The 27282-nt window shown below is 37.2% G+C and overlaps 1 protein-coding gene across 1 annotated transcript in view; it reads left to right on the forward strand.

Moving 5' to 3' along the window:
- The window catches only part of gpc6b (glypican 6b), a 113189-nt gene that overhangs the window by 53410 nt on the left and 32497 nt on the right, over window positions 1–27282 (forward strand). Inside the window, exon 4 of the mRNA XM_020939120.2 lies at window positions 4349–4514. Coding sequence (XP_020794779.1) covers window positions 4349–4514 — 166 coding nt within the window. The remainder of the gene's footprint in view (window positions 1–4348; window positions 4515–27282) is intronic.

The following is a 27282-nucleotide window of genomic DNA, read 5'->3' on the forward strand; positions in this document are numbered from 1 at the left end:
AACTTGTAATTCGATATATTGTGACAGCCCAAGATATTATTGTGAGACTTTTGACGATACAATACCACAATATTTTGGTTAATGTTACATCACTAGTCTGCATCTCCAAAGCTCAAAATGCTCTGTTCCACCTTGTGATGTCATGTAACGGTAATGTCGTCTTCAAGTTAACAGCTGCCTTTTACCTTTTGTTCAGTAGAGATCGGCACTTTCAGAGATGAAATTATCCAATTGATTCTAGTGAAGGTGGGAGTTTAAAAACACAGCACTTTCTGTATTAACACATGATAATCCAAATCACAAGCTGGAACAGAGAATGTGCAGGGTATGTGTGTCAAACATACGTGAATAAAACAAAACACAACTCCAGGTATGTTAGTGATGAGGAAACATCATTTTAACATACAGTAGATCAGAAAATAGAGTAACATGGGTATGGAAATCAGCCAACCAGTATAAATCAGCCTATCTCTAGTGTGAGCATAATGCAGCAGGACACCCCGAGGTAGAGATGCCCCTGAGATGCCCCAGGTCCCAGATCCCCATTAGGATCTATAGAGAATTAAAGCAGACGATGGAGAGGTTTTTATTCCTTTTCACAGCTTGTAAGACATCACAACAGCAGGCTTTGAGTAAGAAGAGGCTTATCTCCGCACCTGTATCTGCGCTGACAATCTTATAATCGCGCACATTAAGTTCAATTTGAATATCAGATGGCGGGGAATTAGACACATTAGGATAATACGTGTGTGATAAAGAAGCAACAGCATGTGTGGGGATTTAAAATGGATTAAGGCACAGTATGTTGTCATTGTCTTTAAGCATCACCGTGAGGAAATAAAAGTCAAATCGATCAGGCAAATTGCACTTTTAGATCCATGCAGTGGTTGTGTATTCAGTATGGCATCATGTTATTCATTTTACATTTTACAATTTTGTATTTCAACCTGGTCATGAATTGCTTCTGCCTCGGGAGATGTTCCGAGAAGAAAAGATTAAAATGTGAAAAATTAAATGGAGTATTTTAATTCATGTACATGTTAGCTACTATTAATGCGGATATCTAATTTATTCACTATGTGCTGTCAGCAAGAACCCAGATTTGGAAACACAATACAAAAGCTACATTTCAAGCACTCCATGATTTAACACTTATCTATTTATTGTGATGTTGGGGAAGCTCAGATAACAAGTACACACTCTCTGGGATTAATTATAAAGATTCCTCCAACTTAATATGAACTAGCTTAACCTAAAAAAGAAACTTGAAATGCCTTTTTAAAAACACCTTTCTAGGCACCTGTATCTGTTGCTATGACTGGCTCAATGCCATAACAAAGATGGAGACAACACCGGAGTTAACAATTTCAAAAAGATTTAATTTACAAATAAGGAGTTAACGAAGAATAAGATTTACCAAAAATAAGGGATGAGGTGTGAGCGTGTAGGTATCAGTGGTGTAACGGATGTGATGGGGTGAGAGTTGACAGTGTATGTGCTACCTGAATATGTTGTGCAAAAAAAAGACTTAGGCAAACTTCATTGATCAACAAGAAAAATTATTTGGACACAGTAGCTCACACATCACAATTTGCCTGACCAGCCAGTCCCTTCTACATTCTGTTTGGATCCAGAAGGGGCTGGAACCAGACCACAGAGCATGAAAATCCTCTGTCCAAACACAATTTGTCTCACATGTCTCTCAAATGTGGAAGATGGCTCCTCTCGAAAATTCTCATAACATTCAGAACAAAATATATAACTTCTTTTACCTGAGATTATTAATACTTTTGTGCTTTGATTGATGATTATAACATGTCTCTTTTAATGCTTTTACTTCAACAAAAAAGCTTTAAGTGCACATGACAGGTTTTGATGATTCTCTAATTCTCTACCTGTTGCAAATAAAGGTTTTACACCAACCAAGAAGCAATTTTTGAAGTAAGGTTGATTTTTTTTTTTTTTTTTATTACAGGAAGTAGAGTTTTATTATAGAGAGTTCCATATTGCATATCACACTGAAAGAGTTCTATTCAAAAAACTTTTCAACAAATTAAACATATTTTCTTATATTTGTATTTGTCAAATAATAATTTTTGTGTAGATTAGGGGAGTTTATGACCAGTGGACATTATGGTTTCTAGGAGTCAGTTATCAATTTACATTTTAAATATATTGAACTTAAAGAGACAATTTGGAATTTTTGACATAGGGCCTCATTTCCTAGTGAACCAGAGTGTTGGAGACGTGTGGAGACACTTTTTTAAATATTCCATCCAGTCCTTGTATTTGTAGACGTCACTGGTGCTAGGCTAGTGCATGTCATTGGCCATAGTTATCCTGCCACTAAAAACAGTCTTACCCACTCCACAAAACACCCGAAGCAAATCTAATATTATGCCAAACTGTTGATATGAATGTCTTTGTCAATAGAATCATTTTAGAAGTAAAACCAACCTTACATTTGAAGGATTTATGTCTGAGCAGCAGTAGCGAGATGTACTTCCTGATAGAAAGCTTGGCAGCGGCGGACTGATATATGAGAAAATAGTCCCTCAACATATGACGATTCATACAATGCAAGGTTAGTTTTATTTCAAACATTCTATCGACACAGACATTCACATCAATAGTCTGGTGTAATAATAGATTTGTTTCGGATGTTTTGTGGAGTGGGTAAGACTGTTTTTAGAGACAGGCTAACTATGGCCATTGACATAGCACCAGCGACCTGTGCATATACAAGAACTGGATGGAATATTTTTAAAAAGTGTCTCTACACGTCTCCAGCACTCTGGATAATTATGAAACGAGGTCCTACGTCCAAAATTCAGAACTGTCCCTTTAACTGTGTTTTAGTAAACTGAGTAATCCAATCTGTCATAGGCGCTTTAAAACTGACCAGTGCTGCTACAACCCAAGTTATTACCCATTTTTTTCCTGTTCAATGTCTTGACTTCCAAATACCCCCAAGGTCAATTTAAAAGCCCATAAAATCATATCAGCTCAGATTAGGGTTTGGCACTGTTCAAAAGACCACATTTTTTAACACACATGAATGGGCTGAATAAATCCACAACGCCATATGCCTATTTACAGCTGGGTGCTAATAGATACTCCACTTAGTTTTCTGCCTTGTTGGTCTGCCAATATATTCATCTATTAATAATGCCGTCTGAAAATGCTGGCAGGAGCTTTTTCACAGCGTTCTTCACAAACCCAAGATTTATGCATATTGATGTCGCAGTAGGCTCCCTTTGTGCTCCTCCAAGACTTTGTTATTGTTCAGATGAAAAAGTAGCTGCTGGTATTGCTCTAACGTACATCATCAAGGTAAGCTTCAAACTTATAGAAGGTCAGGTTGTCTTAAATTCCACTTTCAAAGGTTTACTCTGCCAGAAATCACCTCAGTAAACACTCCATGAGCCAACTGTGCATTTTATACAGTTCAATTTGAAACTTTTATTGCCCATCTTTATAGCTCTGCTTGGTCAACCTCCTGAGATCCACCAAAAATGTCCATAAGCCAATATGAGCCTGTTTGCTAAACTGCTAAAAGTTTATACCTTTGACATTTGTATTATGTGCCGCTATTGCTTTCTTTGTGAGTACATTATCAATAGTACTTTATGTTTCTTGGCCTGCAAGATTTTCTTCACTTGATTAAAAAAGTACTTTGAACCTGTCTAAACTTTGTTGCTTAGTAACTGAAAAAAATGGAAGGTTGTCTGCTGAGTTGCTTCAAATATTACCACAAAAACTTTGAAGAGGTGAAGTTAAATTTCCCTCACATTGCAATTTTGTTTACTGTGGTCAACCATTGCTGTTACTTTTGTGTCTTCCAATGTTATTCCAAGCAAAGAAACCACTCATTCAGTGTTTGTGCACGCCCTGGGTTTTTGGTTTTGTTATTTATGTAGAGAATTGAGACATTCTATTATGACGACTATGAATCTGTGGATTCTCAGAGAAGTTGTTTTTGAGAGATCTTTATTCAAGTAGTGTTAGTGCAGGCTGTGGATTTTCATGGCCATGCCTTCTCATCACTGAACCACAGTTCAAGATCTTGATTATTGAGCTCTATATAAATACGTGAGCTATGGTGCGTCTGGGGAATTCATTGGCTCAGTGATGGAGTTGAGTCGAGGTACTATACACTGAAAACATATCACAGCTAGTGAAAAGGTTACGCAAATTATATAGACTTATGAAAATGAACATGAATCAGTGGGTCAGAGGCCTACAAGAGCAAAGATCCTTTATGTATACTCTTCTATATTAGATTAAACGTGTTGAAAAAGCAATACATCCTGTGGCCAAGCTAATATCTGCTACTGTTATGTTTCAGGTGAGCAGCACAGCGTCCTGTATCCGAGCTCTGACCAGGCTCATGTACTGCCCCTTCTGTCAGGGCATGCCCTCAGTGAAGCCCTGTAAGAACTACTGCCTCAACGTCATGAAGGGCTGCCTGGCCAATCAGGCCGACCTCGACCCAGAGTGGAATCAGTACATTGGTAAGACTTACAAGAAGTTAGACTCACCAGAAGTTTTGTTTTCATTTTGTTTATTGCACCAAAACTAAAACAGGCGTCCATACTCCACAAACTCCACTGACTCTTATCTGGCCACAATGAGGGCCGCCTCCTGCTTGTTTCAGTGGAAATCTTGTTCCTTTAGTTATAATATTCCACACTATGGCATAAAACATCTGTCTCCATGGAGAATGTTCCGAAATATGGTTTTCACTTTCTATTTCCATGTCCAAGTTATACACTGTACCTTTAAAGTTGTAGATATCTTAAACTGTCTTCAATATATACAGCATGAGCACTTTCTCTCCTGTGTAGAAGTGTTGGTGAGTTTTACATTTTAATGCTGAGAAAAATAAATTCAGTTAAAATATATCCAGGGCAGTACAATTGGTTGGCAAAGCATCATCTAGTGTTAAATTTAAAGATGCACTGTGTAATAATTTTATTGGTGCATTCATCTGTGCTGTGAAAATGTGAAGGCAAGTAAAAAGCCCTTTGAGATGACTCAAAATGTGTACAAATTCTGCATTAACAACCATATATCAAGTGACACAAGAGGTTTTAAAGGACAGACTGAGAGTCGGTGTTGAGTGGGTGACAACGGTAATAGCTGACAGCACCTAAATACATTCACATCTCCCCTCATTTACATTTGCAGTCTGTTTAGCATTGCATTTCCGACATTTAGGACGCATTGAAGTTCATTCCTCCGCTGGCATGTTGCTTTTTTGTTTGCCGCTGATTGTTGTGACAAATGAAAACGAAGTAGGGTCAAAATGTTTACCTTGCATGTGTCGAGTGGATTTCAAAGCTGCGTTTAGACTCAGATTCTCTTCTCATATTTTGACAACATGAGTCCCATTGACACTCTCCAGGGCTCGGGGATGAGTGCAGGTTTTATCTGTCGTTCTTGTGCCGAGCGGTTCTCAGCGTGAGTTTATTCATGGGACGATGCTCTCCCGCTGTGCTAAATGGAGACTTGTAATGGGGCAAAAGAACGCTGCAGGGGGCGCCACATGTGTAGAGTGCGTCGGGAGCTGACACAAAAGAGTGCAAATGAAAGCGAGATTTAAAGATGTTTAAAAATGTTTTATTATGATTCTACATGCTTAGCTCCTGCTGCTAAATACAAATGGTTGTCTTTTATGTGTGTAGACAGAGAGAGCGTGACCAGGCTGCTGTAATAACACAAGCTCCATTTCTTGGCTGCTGATTATATATCATGGTAGTCATGGGAAATATGCAAAATAATAATCATAATAATTTCTTGGAGTCAGATCATGATATCGACTTCATCATGATTCATAGATTTAAAAGTATATTGTGTAACTCTTCTGGAGTAGGGTTCGTCATCTGTTTATGACTTTTATGACATATATGACGTCGCTCTGCCTGGAATGTTTAAACATCTCTACTGTGCATTTATTAAATTACAGGTGATTTTATAGCTCAAAAATACTCAGGAAAACAGGCATCCCCGCTCAGAGTGACTGTAAGCAAGGTCGTCCCTCCACAGATCTGACCTGTAACTTGGTCTGGTTTGGTCTCCATGAAGATAGAAAGGACTCATGTTATACTATGAAATATTCCAGATGAAGCAATAACATCTCCAAGAAGAAATGCATTGATGGACTCTCCACCAGAAAAGTTTGAGTAAAATGTGTTCAGTTTGTACAGATATTGAATAAACTTCTCTTGTGGTCAGAATAAGTCCTCTTCGTGCTGTCTGCATCAAATCCAAAACTGTTTTGTCTGATATTCAGGAAGTGCATGTTGGCATTCTAGTTATTGGTAGCTTTACGGTAACAGCAAAACTCTGTTCTGGTGTCTGAGAGTTGTGAAATGTGTGAAATGTGAAAACTCATTGTGATGAATAATTAGGATGTTCGTAATTCATAAGGTAAGTGAGGAATAACTTTGGGACAACAGTATTTTTATGATTTAAAATTATTTTTTATGTTTTGAAGACACTAAAAATATCCGGATAGTTGACCAAGAGGAGGTGCGGATGGGGAAAAGTATCTGTATTTGATCGCACGGGACATTAAACAAAAGTGCATTTTTATGACCATATTGCCCAGCCCTACTTCTCGGTGACCTTTTAAAAATAATTGAGGGGTGATAATAGTGGTGTAATGAATATAATTCCATATGAAAAGTTTGAGACAGAAAATAATCTGGCTGTAAAATGAACTTTATGCTTTATTACTTGGAGGCAGCTCTCACTCCCTGTGCTCAGGTATCAACATGCTGATACAACTGTGGAGAAGAGATGCTTTTTCAGTTCCAACACCAATTCTGATACTATAGCATTAAGTATCTGTCGATACCTAATGTGAGTCCAGTGCAAAGACTGAGAAAAGCATTTATTTCCTTTAAAACAAAAATAAAATAAAGCAAAACAGATCCAAATGTGCTGGAGCTGTATTTATCCCTCCAGTAACCACAGAACAGTTTTGTGTAAATAAAAATTCAAACATTATGAGACTTTCTGGGCAGACTATACAACCAGTAAATAGTTTTATTACATCAATTTATATGTTCAACCAGGATATCAGCTGAGCTAATATTTGGAAGCTGATATCCAGTCCAGCTATTTTTTTAGTACTGGCGCCAATATCGGATACCAGTATCAGATCTGTGCATCCTTACTGTGGAGTACTGCAACAGCCCTGCACTTCATTCTCTCAGATTCAGTCTATTTTTACCTAAACTTCCTGAATAGTGTTGATCATAACTGGAGCTACTTCGCAGGTGTGGCAAACATGTCTCTTCTCCATCACTTTAGGAAAAGCTTAAGTTGACACGTACACAGTACTTGGTGTTAAACCTGCAAACTTTGTGCTAACTACCAGACTTGTGAATCAAATGCCAAGAAACCGTTATTATACAGTTGAAAAATTTACCTGAATTGTCACTTTTTCACCACCCCCACTGACCTCCGAGCACTCAAACAGAACTGCTTCAGTCATTTTCCAAAGCCTAATAAAATTACATTACCAAACGCTAATGGGCCCCCGTTGGACAACTTTTTTGGCATTAGTAATATATAGTGACCTTTTTGTCCTTCAGCAAGTCATAAAAAGTATTTTTTGCTGGAAGAGGGTGGGCTCAGGGCTGGGCGGCTCAGACCAATGGGACCAAATGGACCAGCGAACCAAAACAAAGAGCTTAAAGGGGGTAAAAATCAGCAAACGGCTTTGGGCTGCACTGTTGAGTCTCTGTGGTAAAAACAGGGACTCGCACGTGGAAAAAAAAACAAATGATTGATTTTTTTTTTTTTTTACAAATACAGGAAAAGCAAAGAAATATATTCCTTGTTTCAGTGTTTTGGTATGTTTTGTTATGCTAATAACAACTGTAACCATGTAATCATAAAGACTGCATATTAATCATGCCTGTTTGGCTGGTGAATCATACATTTTTAGGTTTTTGTCTGAAGTGGAGACGTCATGGCGGCAGGGCCGGCTCTTGGAGGGCATACAAGCTGCACTGCGGCAAGAGAAAGGGCAAGACTGACCGGTGTCAGCATGTTGTACATAGAAGCACTTTCCCTTAAAAGCGCACAGTTGGGCCATGTAAACACGCATTAGTGAACTTCAGTCACCTCAGAATACTCCACTCCTCATACACTCAACACTTTACACAGTTGTTGCTTGTTTTCATATTCCACGCTTGTATTTTGCAATTGGGAGCTTAACCCCAGGTGTCAAACAATAGTAAACAGCGCTCCATTCACCTCACATACTTTTTCAGCAAAACATGTTTCTCTCTGCACAATAACTCAAAATATTCTGAAACTTTTATCAGCTGAAAGTATTCACCTAAAAGTCTTTTTCTCAACTCCACAGGAGATTCTCAAAATGGAGGCAAAGCTAACCTGCTAGAAACCATATCATAGATGGTTGACTTATTTGTTAGACCGTTATCATAAATACACATAATGATGAGCAATGATCTTTGAAGAATTCTGCAAAAAATTCCCACCCACACTAATACAGAAGCTTCATTCGGAGAGGTCAGTGAAGGATATGATGGAGAATGAATATTTAGTGAACTGTCTAGCAATAGCTTAATCTGATCAGGTTTAAATGATAATTACAACCGTGTTAATGCCCCTCAACATTGTCAACTGTAAAAACGAACCCTGTTGTTCTTTTACATTACAAGGCTTTGTGTTAATGGGGAGCAAAACAGCACATGTCAAATCCTTTGCTCAACGTTTAATCAACAAAGTCAATTAAGAGCCCTGCTGTTACAATGTTCACTCTGTTTATTCAATAGTTAGAGTCACATCTGAATATGCATCACTTTGTAATATTATAATGTCTCTCCACGGAGTCCTCACTAACTACTGGGGTCACAGAATCCCTGCTAAGAAATCCAAAACTGTTTGTCTAAGCTGATACAGTAACTCCATCCTAGAAGTAGAGCTGTTAGTTGGCTAGAAAAGTGCCTGACCATGTGTCTGACCTAGACCATTTACAAGACTACAACTGCACAGGAGTTCATGCAAAAAAAAAATGAAAAAAACAACTATTTACAGTAAAGTACTAAGACAGTGTATTTATAGTTGTATGTAAAAAGGCAGATTAAAGCTTTCACTACCAAATCTTCAAATAGTTCACTTCATGCATTTCCTTTCTTGCTGTTGTTTAATATAAGTCCTTAATCAAAATAAAATAAATGAGCTAATACAAATTGTGGTTGCCTAAAACTCCATTGACCGATAACTAAGAGTAAGAGCCGACAGCCCCACTGTGAAGAACTTTGAGTATCATTTTCAAGATCAAAAGTACTTGTACCCTCAATAAAACATCTGACTTTTCATTCTGACTTTTATTTTATTTTGATTTGCTGTTTTGACTTGCTAGAAAACATTTGGGAGTGAAAAGACAGGGATTTTGCTCTGCTGGTGAAGACTCTACATACAGAAATAAATTGTGGGTGCGTAATGATAGCAAAATCTCTCGGTACGATAATTTCACATTATGCATCTCTCGGTATATTTATTTTTCCTTTTAAAATGTCTTCACAAGACTTTGGTTTTAATCATACTCCAAAGAACAAAGATATAATAGTGCTTATAACAGTTATCTCTCCATGTAGTGAGCACAAAAACAGACCAAAGCATCATGGTCTAAGTAGTTCCCTCTGCCTTTTTACCTTTTTTTAATTGCAGCACCATAACTATTACTTCAAGTTAAGTATTGTGATGACCCATGATGTTATTGTGAGACTTTTGATGATACGATATCACAATATTTTGGTTGTTGTTACAATAAACTGCGGTCTATTTTTATGGCCTAATGTGGTGGTTATATTGTGAGGTAGGGGACGGCACTGTTCTGTAACATATCGTACCATAGCCTTTGTATATTGTGGATTATCATAAATTGGGCTCCTGTGCTCATTTCCCTATTAATCTGGCTTCAGCCTCTCCTCTGTCTTCATTGCTCTTGTCAATTGGATTGTCCCTGGGTGCAGATTAAATGCCATTTCTATATCTGTGGGCATGTGACATTTCCCGCTCATTATGAGAAGAAAGATTTTCAATTAGCTTAAGGTCTAAGCACAGAAAAGGTATTGACTCTGTTGGCTGTGTTAAATTGTCACAAGAGCTCTTTTATGTTCTGCAGGGGAAGATTAGTGTAATGTGTGGCTCTGTGGAGGCTATTATCCAGATATGAATCATGGCTTATTGCACTAATGTGTTTATCGCATACAAACTGTAAATGAGTGCTAGACGGAAACCATCGCGCTCAAGTGTCATCATCTATAAATAGCTCTCAGGACTTTTCTACTCTGGATTCATTTGGTCATGTGACTGCTCCACTGACCAGAGGCGGTGAGATATTGGTGACAAAAAGTGATTCAGGCATGGAGAGAGAAATCCTTTAAAGCTGGAGTCTGTGGCCTTGATAGTAACGATTTTCCCCACAAGTCCCTCTCAGAGAGCACCCGCTGTACTTCCACTCACAGGAAGTCACACCCTCTGATTAAAGAGCTCCCGCCAAAAAAAGAAAATGCGCTCAGATCACAAAAAATATCAAGGCCTCACCTTCATTTACCAGTGATGCAGGAGAGTGGACAGATGTTTGTGGAGAAAGCTGCTGCAATATTATGTGACTTTCCACTAAAACAGATTTAAAATGTCCTGGAAGGAACTAATGAAACATGCTCACCGGGACTGATTTGCCTTGGGTGTCTCTTTTGTCAATTTATTGACTTGATTATCACATTTCTTCTTTTGTACTGTCATTCTTTATTCCAGAGCCCCGGGTTTTGAAAGGCAAAGCATAAAACTGACTAATCACCTGATAGCACTGGCTTCAATAGTTTTAATCAATGTTGTACTTGGACTGAATGATACTTGAGATTTTAGCCAATTGCATATTAATATGTTTGAACAAGACATAGCATAATTTTTGTATGTGTGCAAATGTACCCAACTGGTTTCTTTTAATTGAAATAACCAATTAAACAAACAAAAACACAAGAGTTTACAATATTTTTTAGATTTTTCCATGTGAATAAAGTTACTGATGGCTGAATTTTGTCAAGCCAAAATCAAATCTGGAGTCTACATAGTTTTCCGTTGTGCTTGTTTCTGCTATATAGTTATAATCTTTGACACCCATGGATCATTATGTTATGATTTGAACATTTTAAATCCAAATATTCATCTAAAGCAACTTAATAAAGAGTCAAGGCCACTGACGTCTGTGTTAACAAACAGTGGTGCTCAATGGGAGCTGATGCCATAAAGAAGCAGTGAAGTTTTTGGATAGCTGCACGTCACACTAGCGAGTTACAGATTTTTTTTCATTGTTCATTCGTGCCAAAAAAAAAAAGGAGAACAAAGTAACTGCACATTAGGAGTGGGTGTATGAGAAAATTCAATTCAGTTCAGTTCCTTTATCGTCATTGTCATATAAAATAACAACAAAATTACTTTAGAGCATCATACAAACAGCATAGTATTTTAAAAGGGCATAATAGTGTAGATCACCCACCCTATGACAACCACCACGTAAACATTACACCCACTATGTGAACACTAGAATACAGAACTAGTTATATTAGTGCAGCAGCAAAGGGGCATATCAACAAATCACAACAAAACAACCAAAAGAACAGGGACATCAGGGTCGGGGGGGGGCAACCATTCAGATGTGTTTTTAAATGTATTTAAATGGGAGTTGATCGGCAAAATGGCGTCTTGAAAACTGAGCGAATCGCTTCTAATACAACTCCGGGTGAGTAAATAGGGAGGGTAAACAACTATACAAGCTTAAAAATTCTGAAAAGTAAATTTTACATTAGAGGTCCGCTTTAAATAACTTTATGATGGTTATTTAGTCTTTCAAACATCAATGACAACCAGATTATTAGTAACAAATCACCCAGTTTCATCCTCTCACATATGGTACGCATGTATGTAAACTATCATCACCCTGTTACTTCCAGTGTTGGACAAGTTACTTCAAAACTGTAATGTGTTATTTATTACTTGTTACTGCCATTTCAAAGTAATTCGTTACATTACAATATTACTGTATGTAAAATTTAAGGCATTACAGTACTATTGCATTACTTTAACTTAAATTACTCTCACCTAAATAACTGGAAATATGGGTTTGGCTTGAATTCTAAATGTAGCTCATGACGCTCAGTTAGCTCTTCACACATTACCACACATCCAGTGGAAGGTGATGTGGTATCACAACTACAGGGGGTGAGTAATAATTATTTTCACTTTCGTATCTTGCGCTTTTGGGTCCGTCGCACCGTCTGCCCCCGACGCTCTGTTTTATTGGCTGTTGCTGTAGCGTTGCTGATGTTTGGTGGTTCTGATCTGACGGAGCAGCTCAGAGTCACACTGACACCGCACACACGAGGATTCACACATGGTTTCACAATGATGTTATGTATCTGTTCTGATCTGGTTGGACATTTCACTGCTGCTGATCTCGGGGTGATTTTAGCGAATTTGTATGAAGAAAAAAAAAAACACCACTTTAATCCAAGTTAAAAATGCAGTGTAGCGTGCATTACATGGCATTTATACCGAGTAAAATAATACCTTTTTTTTCTTTAATGCCGTACATTACTGCGTAACAGCAAAAATCATTCCATTACATTCATTTGTTACTTTTGTTCCGCGTTACTCCCAACACTGATTAGTTTCAGAAAGATCAAACGTCACAACCCGATCTGGCTAAACACTACACAAACTCAACCCATTCTGAATAAATCATACAGTTGATTAAATGGCCATGCTAAGTAGCTGCCTCGTAATCCGCGCGCTCCCATTGGATGCCTCCATCTTTGCTGACCTCGGCCTGTTTGTGCACGCAGCCTGGGCTCACTGCATTCAATTACAACCCACACCCCATCACATTATGTTTTATTTAACCGCTAACAAATTACACGCTAGAATTTCAATCATTTGGTTGCTACTTAGTCTTTGGGCACTTGCAATTAAAAACAAACGGTACATGACGATATTAGGGTCGTGATTAGGTTTTAATTAGTGTAAGATTTTTTTCCACCTGTCTATCTACTGGGATGCTCAGTGTTTATTTTTTGTATAAATCTCCTCTTTGAAGGATAAGGTTCAATGTTTACTCTAAATCATCTGAAACGCTCACAATAAAGAATGTTTTTTGATGCTGTATGATTTTATTTATTTTTTTCCACCAGGTTTGATGTTATATATTGGGCTGTCATTTTTTTCCGCTCATGTAGCTTGAATGACAGTCACACAACCAAGATGAATATTGTCCAGTGCAATTTTACACCCAACATATTGTTATCATTTCTTTTTAGTTGACAGGAAGTTGACACCTAAGATGGAACCTTCATTTATCTTTGCGTCTCACCGTTGAATTATATCCACTTGTACAAACCTATGTCGAGAAAAACATGTAAAAATATAAAACAGATTTTAAAAAATCAGACAATATTTTAAAATCAAGTTAAAGAGCCTGTAGCCAAATTTGTCTTGGCCCAAGTACAGATATATTGTGTAAGCATATTTTTAGGTCAAGATATTTCAGGAACTGTGTGTTATTGTGCTAGTTGTTGTTAGTTTCACTGTCACAGCAAGAGTCCACACTATCTCGAAGAGCTGTGAAAAGCCCTTATCAATTAATTGCAGCGAATAATTAGGATGTTCGGAATCCATAAGGTAAGTAAAGAATAACTTTGAACCACTGTAAAATGTTTAAAATTAACTACTTTTGTTTTTCATATTTTTTTAGACTGTAAAAATCTGCTACAGCACAAGTTGAAAGCAAAGATATACACTACCAGTCAAACGTTTGGACCATCTGATCCAGTGTAAACCTTTGGCCTTTCTCACTGAGCTTCATGATAAAGTCTCCTGGTTTTCACTTCACTGGTGTGACTTGTCAGCATCAAAAATTGCTTAGATTGCAAGGCAGTGGTCAAAGCAAAGGGTGGCCATTAAAAAAAAAAAAAAAAAAGTTATTTTGAGTTTATTATGTGACATCTGTGTTCAGTCATACTTCAGGCCTTAGTGAGAATCTACAATGCAAAAAAAAAAAAAAAAAAAAAAAGAACCAAAAATGAAAAAGTGTGTCCAAACTGTTTTTGTATGAAAACTAAATAGAAAATTAAACTCATAAAACTTTCTCCATATGGATAGATATGTTTTATGTCATACGGTGGAGCATTTTATCCAAAGCAAAAAAAACCTGCATGGTGACAGATTAACACTTCACCTAACGTACTTTTAAATGTAAAATGAGGGAGATTGGCCTCTCTGTCTACCTCTGGTGTCCTTTCTTTTTCATGTTGTTTTTTTCCACATAAAAACACTTCTCTTCACTCTCGTACATGTAAATTTGGCGTACTGCACAGCATTTCTGCTAATGAGATCATTGTTTTTCTTGGTAATTGGCACCTTCTTATTTTTTCATATTTGCCCTATGTTTTATCACCAGCACCAGCATATCCACTGACCCCCTTACAACGGTTCATTCTTGATGGAAGTAAAATTCCATAAATCCAATTTTACCTGTCAGTCAATCTGTTCTGTCTATATTATGCATTTTAAATGTCAGTAGTGACCTCGGAGGACCCTATCCACCTTATCCATTTTAATAGGTGTATGTTTGTTCACTTAATGCAGTGCTATTCCAGGTCCGATTGCAAATCTGAAAAAATAAATGAGGCTGGAATGTGCTGTTAGTCAGTGAGTGCATAATATCAGAAAATGTAAGAAACCATTCACAGTTTTCCACACAGTTGCCTTTTTTTGATTGACAGCTACCACTCAACAGTTATTTGCCGCTAAGAAAAAAATCACTGAGGTGAAAGACTTGATGTTTCTTATCCATGATTGATTTTCATGACCAACTATTTATAAAGCACTTTAAAAACTTTACAGTGCTGTGCACAAACATTGAACAGACAAAGCAATCACAATCAAAGTCGCAATACAATTATTAAAAATATAGAAAACAACGCACAAGTCACTCACATTATGGCCCAGATTATGGTACATTCTGATCTATGTTATAATGGTGTTTCCTCATCACAATCATACCTGGGGTTGTGTTTTGTTTCATTCGCACATGCACATTCCTACACAAACCCAATATATTTAGGCTGGGTTCTTCTCTCAAACAGAAAACACTCTGTTCCAACTTGTGATGTCATGTGGTAATACAGGAAGTGCTCCATTGTGTTTTAAAACTCCATACACCTTCAGCAGAATTATTTGGATAATTAGCCCTGGAATTGCCTTGTCTTTACTGAAAAAAGGTAAAATATAGCTTCTAACTTGAAAACTACTACTACATGATATCACAAGGTGTAATAGAGCATTTTGAGCTTTGGAGATGTAGACAGGCTTAAAAACAAGTTGTCTTTTTTTGAGGAAGTAACAACATAACATTTTATTAATGTCTTATAGCTCACAAGGGCCAGTTTTGTCTAATATAGGACTTTTAACAAGAAATCCACATCTGATCTGTTAAAAGCCAGTGAAAATATATCTACTCATACCAAAACTACAATTAAAATTGTTCTTACTGAAGTCTACTAAGATCATGGCCCTGTTCCAATTACAGCTTTCAGGTTGGTTGGTTTTGCTGCGATAATAAGATTGAATACACTTAATGGCCCACATTTATCAAACCTGCATTTGCCTTCTGTTCATCCTTGTCAGATGGGATTCTAGCAGAAAATCTGTCATGTATCAATAATAATGATTGTTTCATTTTGATTTATCTAAAAAAAAAGAAAAAAAAACAACTTTTGGATTTCAATCTTCATTTCACGCACATAAGAAAGACTTTAAATCAATGACATCAAAAACACACATTTCTTCCTTCAAAGTCTGAACTCTGCTCCATAGTTAATCACTATGGCAACGCTCCTTATTTTTTATCATTCTGAAACCCATGGATAGACTAACAAAAAAATCCCCCTTTTATCACATGCCTGACATAAAGATACTATGGGACTTCACAGAAACAGCTGCTCCAGTGACCACATTTCTTTATAAAGTATCCCAATAGAATTAAATGTGAAGGTTTAAAATAGCTTGCAGTACTTTCCAACAGTTTGACAAAGACTAAAGCAGACACACAGCTCATGAGTGGGCAGCTTGGGGAGTTCAAATGGAAACTAACATGCGTACGTCTCTGAGCTACTAATGTAATGTAATAGTGTATGAGACAACTTCCATCCAACAGCCATCACTCCGAGAATAATGACCAGTATTGATTTAGCCTCGAGCAGCCACAAAAACGAATTATTCTCAAAATGACTGTTATTTTAAAAAATGTTGGAATAAAGGATTGTATTTGAAGTTTTTAATGACACCATCTGTAATATAAGACACAATCTCAGTCACTATGCTGACATCTTAAAAACTTAATGCAGTTTATATTTGATTTGACACTTGATATAGAACAAAAAGCCGTGATTTAACTGATTTCTTTCAAGTTTTTGTCATTATGGATGCGTTTTTTTTCACATAACTTTTCATTCATGACATTTATTTGTTTGTTTGTATTGTCAAGGAGCATGTTAAAATATCATAGTTATTGTGTTGAAAAGGAACAGATTTTTATGCCACTTTATAACTATACCTTAATTGGCCTTAATGAAGAGTAAACAAACGTAATTCATATAAAAATGTTTCTTAAAGAGGGCATATTGTGTTCGAGCCTGCTGTATAGCTCTAATCTACGACACCCAGGGATTATTATGTTATAATTTGAACATGAATAAATCTCAATATTCATCTAAAAGCAAGTTCAGTGTACAATCGGAAGAGACATCACTGCAAATGTCATCACAACAAGGGGCTGTGAAGTTGTCTCCACCTCCAATGGATAGCTGCATCACGTTAGCGAGAAGCAGAATTTTTTTATTTGTAACAAAATGCCTAAACAACACAGCCGAATCCTACGCGTATCATCGATGAAGAAAATCAAGTAAGTACAGAGCAGTGGGCGTGTGCCAGTGGCGATGAGCAGGGATTGATTGGCGGTATGACGTCTTGAAAATAAGTGACTAAAGATTGTTCAAACATGCACGAGTCACTCCATATACAGCTTTGAGAGGGGAAATGAGAAGGAAAAACAACTATAACATTGTTAAAATCTCCAAAAAGTCAATTTTGCATAATAGATTTGCTTTAAGAATGATTCAGGCTTAGTGACTAATTTAAGAGGTTAGGGTTAGAAGTTAGGACATTGATTAAGGAGTTACTAAGCCTGAATCGTTCTTAATAAACTATATGTTCAGTACAAAGGAATTCTTTGTTTATTTGTTATAATATTATTAGTGCTGTCATGCGATTAAAAAAAATGAGAGATTAATTAATTATGATCTGTAATTAATTAATCTAATTAATCTCATTTTAATCTCACCTAAAAATTGCTGAGAAAAGCTTCAATTTGAGGTATTTTCATTTAAATTCATTATTACATTATTGTGGCAGATCAAAAGACTAATATAGATTTAAAAAAGTGACTTTATAAAGTCATTTATTGTTTAACAAATCTCTCCAAATTGGCTGTTGAGCCCAAGTCTCCATGAATAAGAAACTGTTTGTTGTAAAGTAGCAAAGACGAGAAAATCTGAACATAATAACTTTTGTCTACTTAAAGACAATAAAAAGTCCAGTCTTTCCTTAACCATATTAAAAATATTATTGATAGAGAAATGCTTTATATATGAGATCACTGGTTTTAGTCCTAGTTTAGTCCTTTAAGTCCTGGTTTTAGTCCTGGTGTTAGTCCTGGTGTTAGTCCTGGTTTTAGTTCTGGTTTTAGTTCTGGTTTAGTCCTGGTTTAGTCCTGGTTTAGTCCTGGTTTAGACCTGGTTTAGACCTGGTTTTAGTTCTGGTTTTAGTCCTGGTTTAGTCCTGGTTTAGTCCTGGTTTAGTCCTGGTTTAGACCTGGTTTTAGTCTTGGTGTTAGTTCTGGTTTAGAGGCGCACAGGAGGAAGCTCGGTTTACGCAGCGTACGCGAGAAAACACGATCCACACGCGGCTCACGGGAGGACAGCGATGTCCGCGCAGTGTCTACGGAAGGAAACGTGGTCCGCGCATTCTCAGGTTAATGACGATGATGAAGGTGTGTGTTTGTGTGTGTTTGTGTTTGTGTGTGTGTTTGTGTGCGTGTCCCCTCATGTGGCAGGTCACTATAGGACAGTAGTGCAGACATCATGAGCCTATGCAGGTTGTTTTCACCAGTGACATTTAAGTTGTAGGCGATATTATATTTGTTATTTTCTTTTATATTTCACGTCGGGAGAATAATTTCCAAGACACGAATGTGTTTTTACCTGTGCACTGCTGCCTCTGTTCTACTGGCTCTTCCACCTCGTCCATTGTGCGACTGACGCCGCCAACGTTAACATGACGTTTACTTACGCTGTTACTGCGCGCGTTTTGTGTGGGTTTCCAGCAAATGTATAAATGTGTTTTGTGTGTGTGTGTGTGTGTGTTGTTGTCCCAACAACATATAAAAACAGGTTTTATAATAAAGAAACTCACATACAGAAACACTAAAGTTAGAGATTAAAAATGAGATTAACGCGATTAAAAAACATAACGCGCTAAATATGACTGTAATTAATTAATCACAATTAACGCGATAATTTGACACCCCTAAATATTATTGATATATTTGACCATTATGTCCACACAGTAACTTCTACCCATAAAGTCTATGTGTTTTTATCACGGAATAGTCTTTGATTTGACTCCCTCTGTGCTAAATGAATCACCTAGTAGGGCACTGTCACAGATTTCAATTATATGGTAAGGACTTTCTTAATGACCCATACTCCAGTGCCCCTCCAGTGCCCCTGCTTCTCATTTGTCATTCCACAACATATTTTCATCATTTAACATTTGAAATACAGCAGCCGAACAACAGGAGACAGGATTGTGAAGAAAATGAACTTGGGTTTTCAAATTACCTCCTGTTTTTTACCATACTGTGAGACGTTTGCATAGACAGATAGGTTTGAAGAGTGGTGATTTAGTCCAGCCTCTAAAAGCTATTCCTCGACACACACAGAGTTAAATGGCTTTATAATGGCTGTTTTTACTGTCTAATCTGTGCAGCTTGTTTCACCACCTGTGGCCTAAAGGTTAAGGAAGTGCGTTGCTTAAGTGCAGAAGCAGGTGTATGGACATTTTCTTATGTAGGCTTAGTTTAGTTTGAAGTGGTGACGTCTTTCTAAGCACTTTCAATTTAGATTATACTATTTTTATTTCAACCAAGGATTTTTTTGTTACTTTGTTTGCTTCAATCTAAGTATTTTCGCACTCTGAAATAGAATGTCTGGAGCAAGGTAGAAATGAGCATAAAAACAGTTCATTATCAAGATATTACATGGTAGGTCACACTGCCATCTTTTATAATGTCTTTTGTATTTCAAAATAGTTTCTTATTATTTTACCTTTGACTCCATTGCGAATGTGGTGCTTTGTAAAATTGTTAGTTAATAACAATTTTGGTGAAATTTGTGAAATTTTCAAGTTAATATGCCAATTTAGGAGAAGCTACTGCAGCCAGTAGCAGTTAGTCTACTATATATTATCTCTCAATAATCACAATGTCAATTATTGCTTTTCACACTTGTTGCCAAATGTAAATATTAAAGGTCCTATATTATGCAGTATTGAGCTTTTAGTCATGGTAGAATATTGTCACCTCATCAAAAACATACCCACAGTTGTCTTTTGTTTCATTCTCACATGTCTGAGTAATTCTTCATCCTTATTAAGACTCAAAATGCTCTGTTCCACCTTGTGATGTCATGTAGTGGCAGGTTTCAAGTTAGCTACCCTTTACCTTTTTCAGTAGAGATGGGCAATTCCAGTGCTGAAATTATCCAAATGATAGTAGTGACTTTGAAAGCACAGTGGAGCACTTTCTTTTTTACTGCATGACATCTCAAGGTGGAACAGGGTATCTTCTGTTTGAGAGAAGAACTCAGCCTAAATATGCAGGTTTTGTGTGTTAAACTTGTGTGAATGAAACAAAACCCAACTCCAGGTCACATTTTAACATAGATCAGAAAATAGCGTAATATGGGCCCTTTAAGGCTGACTTACATCGCAAAGAAATTAATAACGTTTGGTTCCTTTGTATTGATTTTAAACATTATTTTATTTTGTCTTGTTATACAAATGGCCCTCACTTTTAATTTCCTAAAAATTAACAAGACTGACTATTTATCAGAGCCATTTAACACTAAAACTATTCATTGTTCTTTTTCCAAAGTCTGCACTCTGTGTTCGCAGACAGAGGACTAGCTGTGGACCTTGCGATTAAAAAGATGATCATTAAGTATAAGAACTAATTGATCTTGAAATTTTTGATTAATTGTACAGCCCTAAACCAGATAATGAATCACAACTTATAAATAATTATAGAAACTCATCTAGGCATGTCACAATAACACATTTTGAAGTATGATATATTGCTATAGAGATATACTGCGATAAACAATAATACTGAAACTAATTTATGCTACTTATACTTTTTTTTTAAGTATACAGAATCTTTATACTGATAGGCCTGAGCTACAACAAATAAATAGCCGAATGAAGCAATAATTAGCCATAGAAGTTACTTATTCAACCCTCTACAGCTCAAAACTTAACATATTACAACAGAAATAACAAAAATCTACCCAATTCTTTTGAGTCTCAAAATATATTGTTACAGCTTTCATATATAGAAGTTGATATAATAATTAATGTGACAGGCTTAGACCCATCATACATTTTGCCATTACAACCTCCAGAATTCTCGCTCTGTTTTGGTGCAAACAGAGATGTGCATTGTCTCTGGTGATGTGGGTTCAGCCAGGCGTGTCCTTGTCTTTGCTCTGAGCCATACAGAATATAGAGACCATTGGTGTCCACTGCACAGTCTTTAGGGGTGCTCCTCTGGAACATGTGGCAGCTCTAAGTTCAAACTAAACCAACCAGGCAGATACATCTCTTCGCAAATCTGTGTCACAATAACTCACTATTTATAGAAGAGTCAGGGCAGAGAGACTACAATGCCTAGATTAGAAAGTCATTGTCCCATAGACCTTCTACTTGTTAAAGCTCCTATATTGTAATGTCCTATATGTCTCCAAAGTTCAAAATGCTTCTTTCTACCTTGTGATGAAACAGTAGTTTTCTTTTTAACAGGTACCTTTTATCTTTTGTTCAGTAGAGATTGGCAATTCCAGGACTGAATTTATCCAAATGAGTGGAAATGTGGTGCTTCATTGTGTTTTAAAAATGTGTGTTTAAATCTTACGTTATAAAATCTATCAAAATCTAAATTAGAATCATTTGGATAATCTGAGACATGGAATTTACAATCTCTACTGAACAAAATGTAAAAGGTAGCTGTTAACTTGAAAACTACCCCTACATGACATTACAAAATGGAACATTTGTGAATGAAACAAAACACATCTCCAGGAATGTATGAGGAGGTAACAACATTCTACCATGTCTTAAAGCTCACAAGATTCAATTTCACATAATATAGGACCCTAAAAAGTTACAAACTGTGGCTTTAAATACAACACAATGCTTTGCCCTGATGTATTTTCATTGCATTTTTATGAATGACTGCTTTAATATTTATTTTTTTAAGATGTCCTTGTACATGATATGCTTCTAACTTTTTCAAGTGTTGTGTGCCTGAAAGCTTCCTCTGTTGCTCTGTGCATTTGTGGTGATGTGCCCTTTGTATTCTGCTGCACTGTGGATATTTCCAGCTGCAGTTAGATGACCTGTTATTTGACAGCTCTCAACAAGGCGCTGGAGGCTCTCAAAAAGACACTACACAAGTGTTTGGGAGACAAGTATAACATACAATGGAGATCTGGCAGAAACCCTCTTTTCTCAGCAATGACTACCTGAAAGAACATTGAAATATCTTCCCATTCGGTGCACTGAGATAATTGACAAAATGGTATGAGGTTGGATATGTCATTAAATGCAATGTCTCTTATTTTTCTGCATCTCGTAGAGGTTTGTATGGGAAGGTATCTGTAAGTGTATTTGCAGTGAGTTTTAAGACCTTGTTTTCATCAGGACAAAGTGGAACCTGGGGATGCCTCTTTTGGGTCTGTTTTTGCCGTTCCATTTCTGCGCTGTTTGCTGTGGTGCCATTAGCTGCTTGACTGAACCACAGATGAGCTATGCTTTACAGAATCACAATTACACTGAAGCCATTTTTCATCCTGTGAAGCTCTTCACAGGCAAACAGCCGTAGATGGGCCCGTTCACGTTCCTTATTTGTCCTTGTCTGGCCGAGGTTGCTGCTGGCTGACATAGCCTGAATTTAAGTGGACATCAATCTCGATAAAGAGGCACTGCCCCGCGTAATATTCCCAACTTGGATTTTTGGTTTTGTGAGACACTGGAAATGGAAATAAGCATATTTCATGCTACAAACAGGACCATTAGACTCAATTTGAAGCTGAAGTCATTGGCTTCCTATTTCATGTTTTTGTTCAAGCATTTCTGGTAGTTGTGCCCAGTTATTGCATTAGCTCTCAGTGGGAACAGTCTCTGCAGATTTGGTGAACGAACTTTACAGCAGTAAAGATGCTGTGAAAACACTAACTAACTCTGAGAAATGTCATGATGATCTCCATACTACACTGTGGAGACGAATAGATATTTGTAAAGAACCTCATCATTTAACAATGGTTCAAGGCTGTGAACTGTGCAAAACATTTTACATTGTTGCTATAATAAAAATATTGATTAAAATGTATTGATTGTTAAATTGTATAATTAGTATGTAGGGATATAACAATATCAAAATCCCTTGATACGATATTGTCACGATATGCATCTCACGATGTTTATTACGATATTTTGTGGAGACAAACAAAAGTGTGAATAAGCCAATTTTCCATTTAAAAATATGGAAAAAATCCTTGAAAAATCTTTGGTACTGTTATAATATGAAGATTAAGATAAATATTAAGATTATTAAGTGCTTCATAACATTATTTATTCATGCAGTTTGCACTAACAACACCAAAGAATCATGGTCTATGTAGTTCCCTCTGTTTTTAGCTGTTGCTGCACCATAACAAGGGAAGGCAAGTTTATTTGTATGACACAATTCATACACAAATAATTCAAAGAGTTTTACAAAATAAGAAATCACATTAAAATCACAATGAAAGACATTAAAATCATCACCACTATTAATTTAAGCAAAGAGACTTGTAATTTAATATACTGTGATGTCCCACAATGTTATTGTGAGACTTTTGCCGATACGATATTTCGTTTATTACTACATCTCTATTAATATGTAATGTTCTGTTATATTCCTCTATTATTCCTCAGACAAACAGAACTACTGATTTTTATTATATTTTTATTTATTAATTTAAAATAGGACAGTATCAGCAAGCAGCTTTAACATAAACATAAACGAGTTAGCACATGAGCTCTATTTCTTTCATGGTCCTAAGGCAGGTTGAAACATTAAACATTTAAAAAGACGGCCACAGACATCCTTCTCTTTCCAATCAGAAGAGTTTTAGTTTAATTAATCACAAATTATCTTTATTTAACATGGTTTATATTAAAGGTGTTCTGTGTAACTTGTTGATTGGTGGTCGGTTGCCTTCTTGTTTGTATAGGTATGTCATTGCTCTGCTTAGAATGTTCCACAATATGACATTATATAGATCTACCTTGCATTTATCAAATTATAAGTGGTTTCATAGCTCAAAAATCTGACTGTGAAAGGGGTTCTCTCTCCACAGATCTTACCTGTAAATTGGTCTGGTTTGTTCTCCATGAATATAGAAAGGTTTAAGACTATACTGTGAAAACATTCCAGACAAAGCCATAACATCTCCATGAAGAAAAGCATGTGACGGACTCCCCACCAGAAAAGTTACACAATGCACCTTTCATTTTACCCGCTGGAGAAATTCTGCAATTCTGTTTGGAAGTTATTTTCCTGTTAGTAAAGGCCTCCACCCTGGCTGTCTGTATCCTTTTCACAGTCCCAGTCTAGCATCAACAAACACTAACCAAATAACCCACAATTTCAACAAGCACCAACTCCTTTCCCACTTCACCACGAAATACTTGATTCTGTTTGCATGGCTATGGGCTGATAATACCAAGACTTCCTTCCACTGGCTGGACACTGGCCTATCTGTGCTTTGCAAAGGAGATGCTGGGGGAACATTTGGCTAGGAGCAGCAGCAGTCGCACCACAGTGGACCGGACTCTGCCCCCCTCATAAATGAGACTCATTAATTCTCCATGTAGGTAGCTAGTTTTCTACATGCAGCGCAGCACCCCGCCTTCCCTTTGGGGACTCAACACTGCACCGGCTCCACTCAGCCCATTCTCATTCCTCCTACATCGCCATCTTCTGCTTTCAAATTTATATGAAGTTGCCAGTTTTGTGCATTTGCATCTGATAAGCCGTGGAGAAAGATTGCCGTCATTACAAACGCTAGCAGCATTTTTTTTAGCTCTTTTATTATGGAATATGTAGCTCTCCCATGTGGCTCCCCTGACCTAAATTTGCAGTTTGGTTCTCTTGACAGTTAAATTTCAAGCGTGTTTGTTTTTTTATTCATATTGGGTCGGTAAGCAGGCAGCGTACCTGAGGCGCCGCGTATTTACATTATAATAGCTTTGAGTGACATTTCTGAATTTTAAATGACTACCAAAGACAAAGAAACTTATTGTGACGGGAGATCGCTAATAGGCAAGTGACAGCGAAATCTCAATTCTGTGTTTGATTAGGTGCCGAATTTCTGATGCTGTATACAGTGGCTTGCATATTGTCAGTGTTTGAGATTGAAGTGCAAAAGTAAAAATGAAAAAAAAAAAAAGAAGAAAAACACATTTGGCGGAGGGCTTTGTGTATTGAAATCGCAGCGAGCATCACAGGCAGCTCGCTATCCACAGTGTAAACAAACAGAGGGCTCTTCAAAGGGCCAGGCTTTGACATAATTGGAAAGGAAATGGAGCCGGAGCGCGCAGTAATGCTTTTTGCCATTAGTGATCGGCCGGTCCCAGAAGAATGAGGAGTGGACAGGTCTACGTTCACACCACCAGCACCTAATTTCTGTTTTGAACTGTATTATATAACATATTCTAGGTGTGTTTTTGATTCATAGATCGCCTCTTTTTGTAGCTGTTTTTTAAAGTGGGCTGATAATGGAAGTATCAAGATTAGAAAAAAATGTCTAAGTAGATAAACAAAACTGTCCTTTGGCCTTGAGCAAAAAGAAACAACATGAAAAAGCTATTCTTTTTTCTTGGCTCTTCCCTTCAGGGGTCCAAAACCAAGTCATCTTCCTCCATTTAGCTCTGTCTTGCACTGCTCTCAAATCCGCAAACACCATAGCCTCTTTTCCAACATTTATTATGTACTTTTTAGTCTTTCTACCTGATGCTTACCTCATAGGAAGATAGCAATTAAGCATAAACCTGTAACCACTGACATGAAGTGAATAGCACAGATTTGAAATTCTGGTGAGTAAGGCAAGCAGAGAATATTTTTTTAACAAGAATAATGACAAGTTTAAGATAATCTGTAGGTGATTCATGTGGGGGGTTTCTGTAGCTCAAATAATGAGATCATTGTTAGTCCTGAGAAGTCTAGCTATGCAGAGGTTGCATACACTCCCGATGGGTGAGTTTCCTCCAGAGACTTACTTTCCTCCATCAATCTCAAACATGCACAATAGGCAAAATCCTCCAGCGAAGGTAGTCCTGACCAAGCCTGTCTCAAGATCTGGAGCTGGTTTCCTGGGCGATGCACGGAGGTTGCCATGGTAGTATTTGAGAACTGGTCAAATGCAATGAATAAATTTCTCAAGGGAGGCAATATATCTAATCCTATTACATATATTAATAACGTAGTCAAACACCATATTATGTTCAATATCATTTTTCTCTCAATTTTACGCTCTCCAAGTCTGGCGTCTTTGCCTATATTTGGAAAGTGTTGGTTTATCCACCTCCAGGTCAACCCACTCAAATCAGCAGAATCCAAAATGTTTTCTATGAACTGGAAATATAGCAGGACAGGAAAGCGCCTCAGTGTCTCACGTAATGCACAGTGTATTATTGAAGCCTGTAATTCTACTGTTTTACATAAACCAACAACTTCATTGAGCAAATTCATTCACTTATCCAGCTTCCTGTCTATACCGCATTTCCATTTTTGTCCAGATGAAATAAGTGATGACAGCATGACCTTATATACTAATAGCGTGTAATTGGAGAGTGGTTATTATTACAGGCCACTGGTGAGGTCTTGTCCTGGGAGGTCTGAATGCGAACTCTTCAGACATCCTTAAGAGCCCTATCTGGATCTACTCATGTATAATGTAACTTGGTGTGATGTGCAGATGTCCAGGCTAGTGACGCACACTATACAGACACATTCAGATTATACGGGTTGGATTCGTTCCCTTCTCATGTGAAGAGCCCTTGGACTGGTTCTTTCTTTCTTGTTTTCAAAGGGAGTAGATGCTTGTTAGATCTCAGTGTTTAATTTTGAGTATTTATTTTCCAAGGCGAGAGGCATTCATGTCAAGTCTTTTGTTGCAGCCGGTCCTTGGAGTTTGTGTCCATACGGTGATCTTAATGAGCCGTTGACCTTACAGCATTGATAGCCCGCAGCGAATGTAAATAACTGCTTGGCTTTCAAAAGTTCTATTAAATCAATGACTCATCAGCACTATTTGTTGCACACGGCATAACTTAATTTGCTTGACTTGATTGAGCTGATCTACATAAAAATTGAATTTGCCCCGAGATGGATTCATGCTTCATAAGGAGTGTGGTGGAGGCTGCACGGACCATGACAGAACAGGAAATCACAGAGCTACAATGCAGTACATGACCTTTTGGGAATGGAGTGATTTGGATTTCAGTTAATGAATTATTCTGTTTTTGTTTTTTGCTATAGTTGAGACTTAAAAAAATGTTTTGGAATAAATCATTAAAAACATGTGAAACTAAAAATTCATCTTTGTTTAATTTTAAAATATTGTCATGGCTTAGATGAACTTAGAATCTCAAAAGTCAGAATCCTATAGACTATATGGCCTCCTGCAAAAACATCGTATTAATGGACCTGTAGACCAACTTCACACTGTCTATCTCAGTACATGCTCACACTAGAGACCTATTTCAGAGGAAAAGAACAGCTCAGGAAATCCACTGTAT

The sequence above is a fragment of the Boleophthalmus pectinirostris genome, unplaced genomic scaffold, assembly GCF_026225935.1.
Source record: "Boleophthalmus pectinirostris isolate CB_2022bp ecotype Guang Dong unplaced genomic scaffold, ASM2622593v1 HiC_scaffold_1, whole genome shotgun sequence".
Classification (NCBI taxonomy): domain Eukaryota; kingdom Metazoa; phylum Chordata; class Actinopteri; order Gobiiformes; family Gobiidae; genus Boleophthalmus; species Boleophthalmus pectinirostris.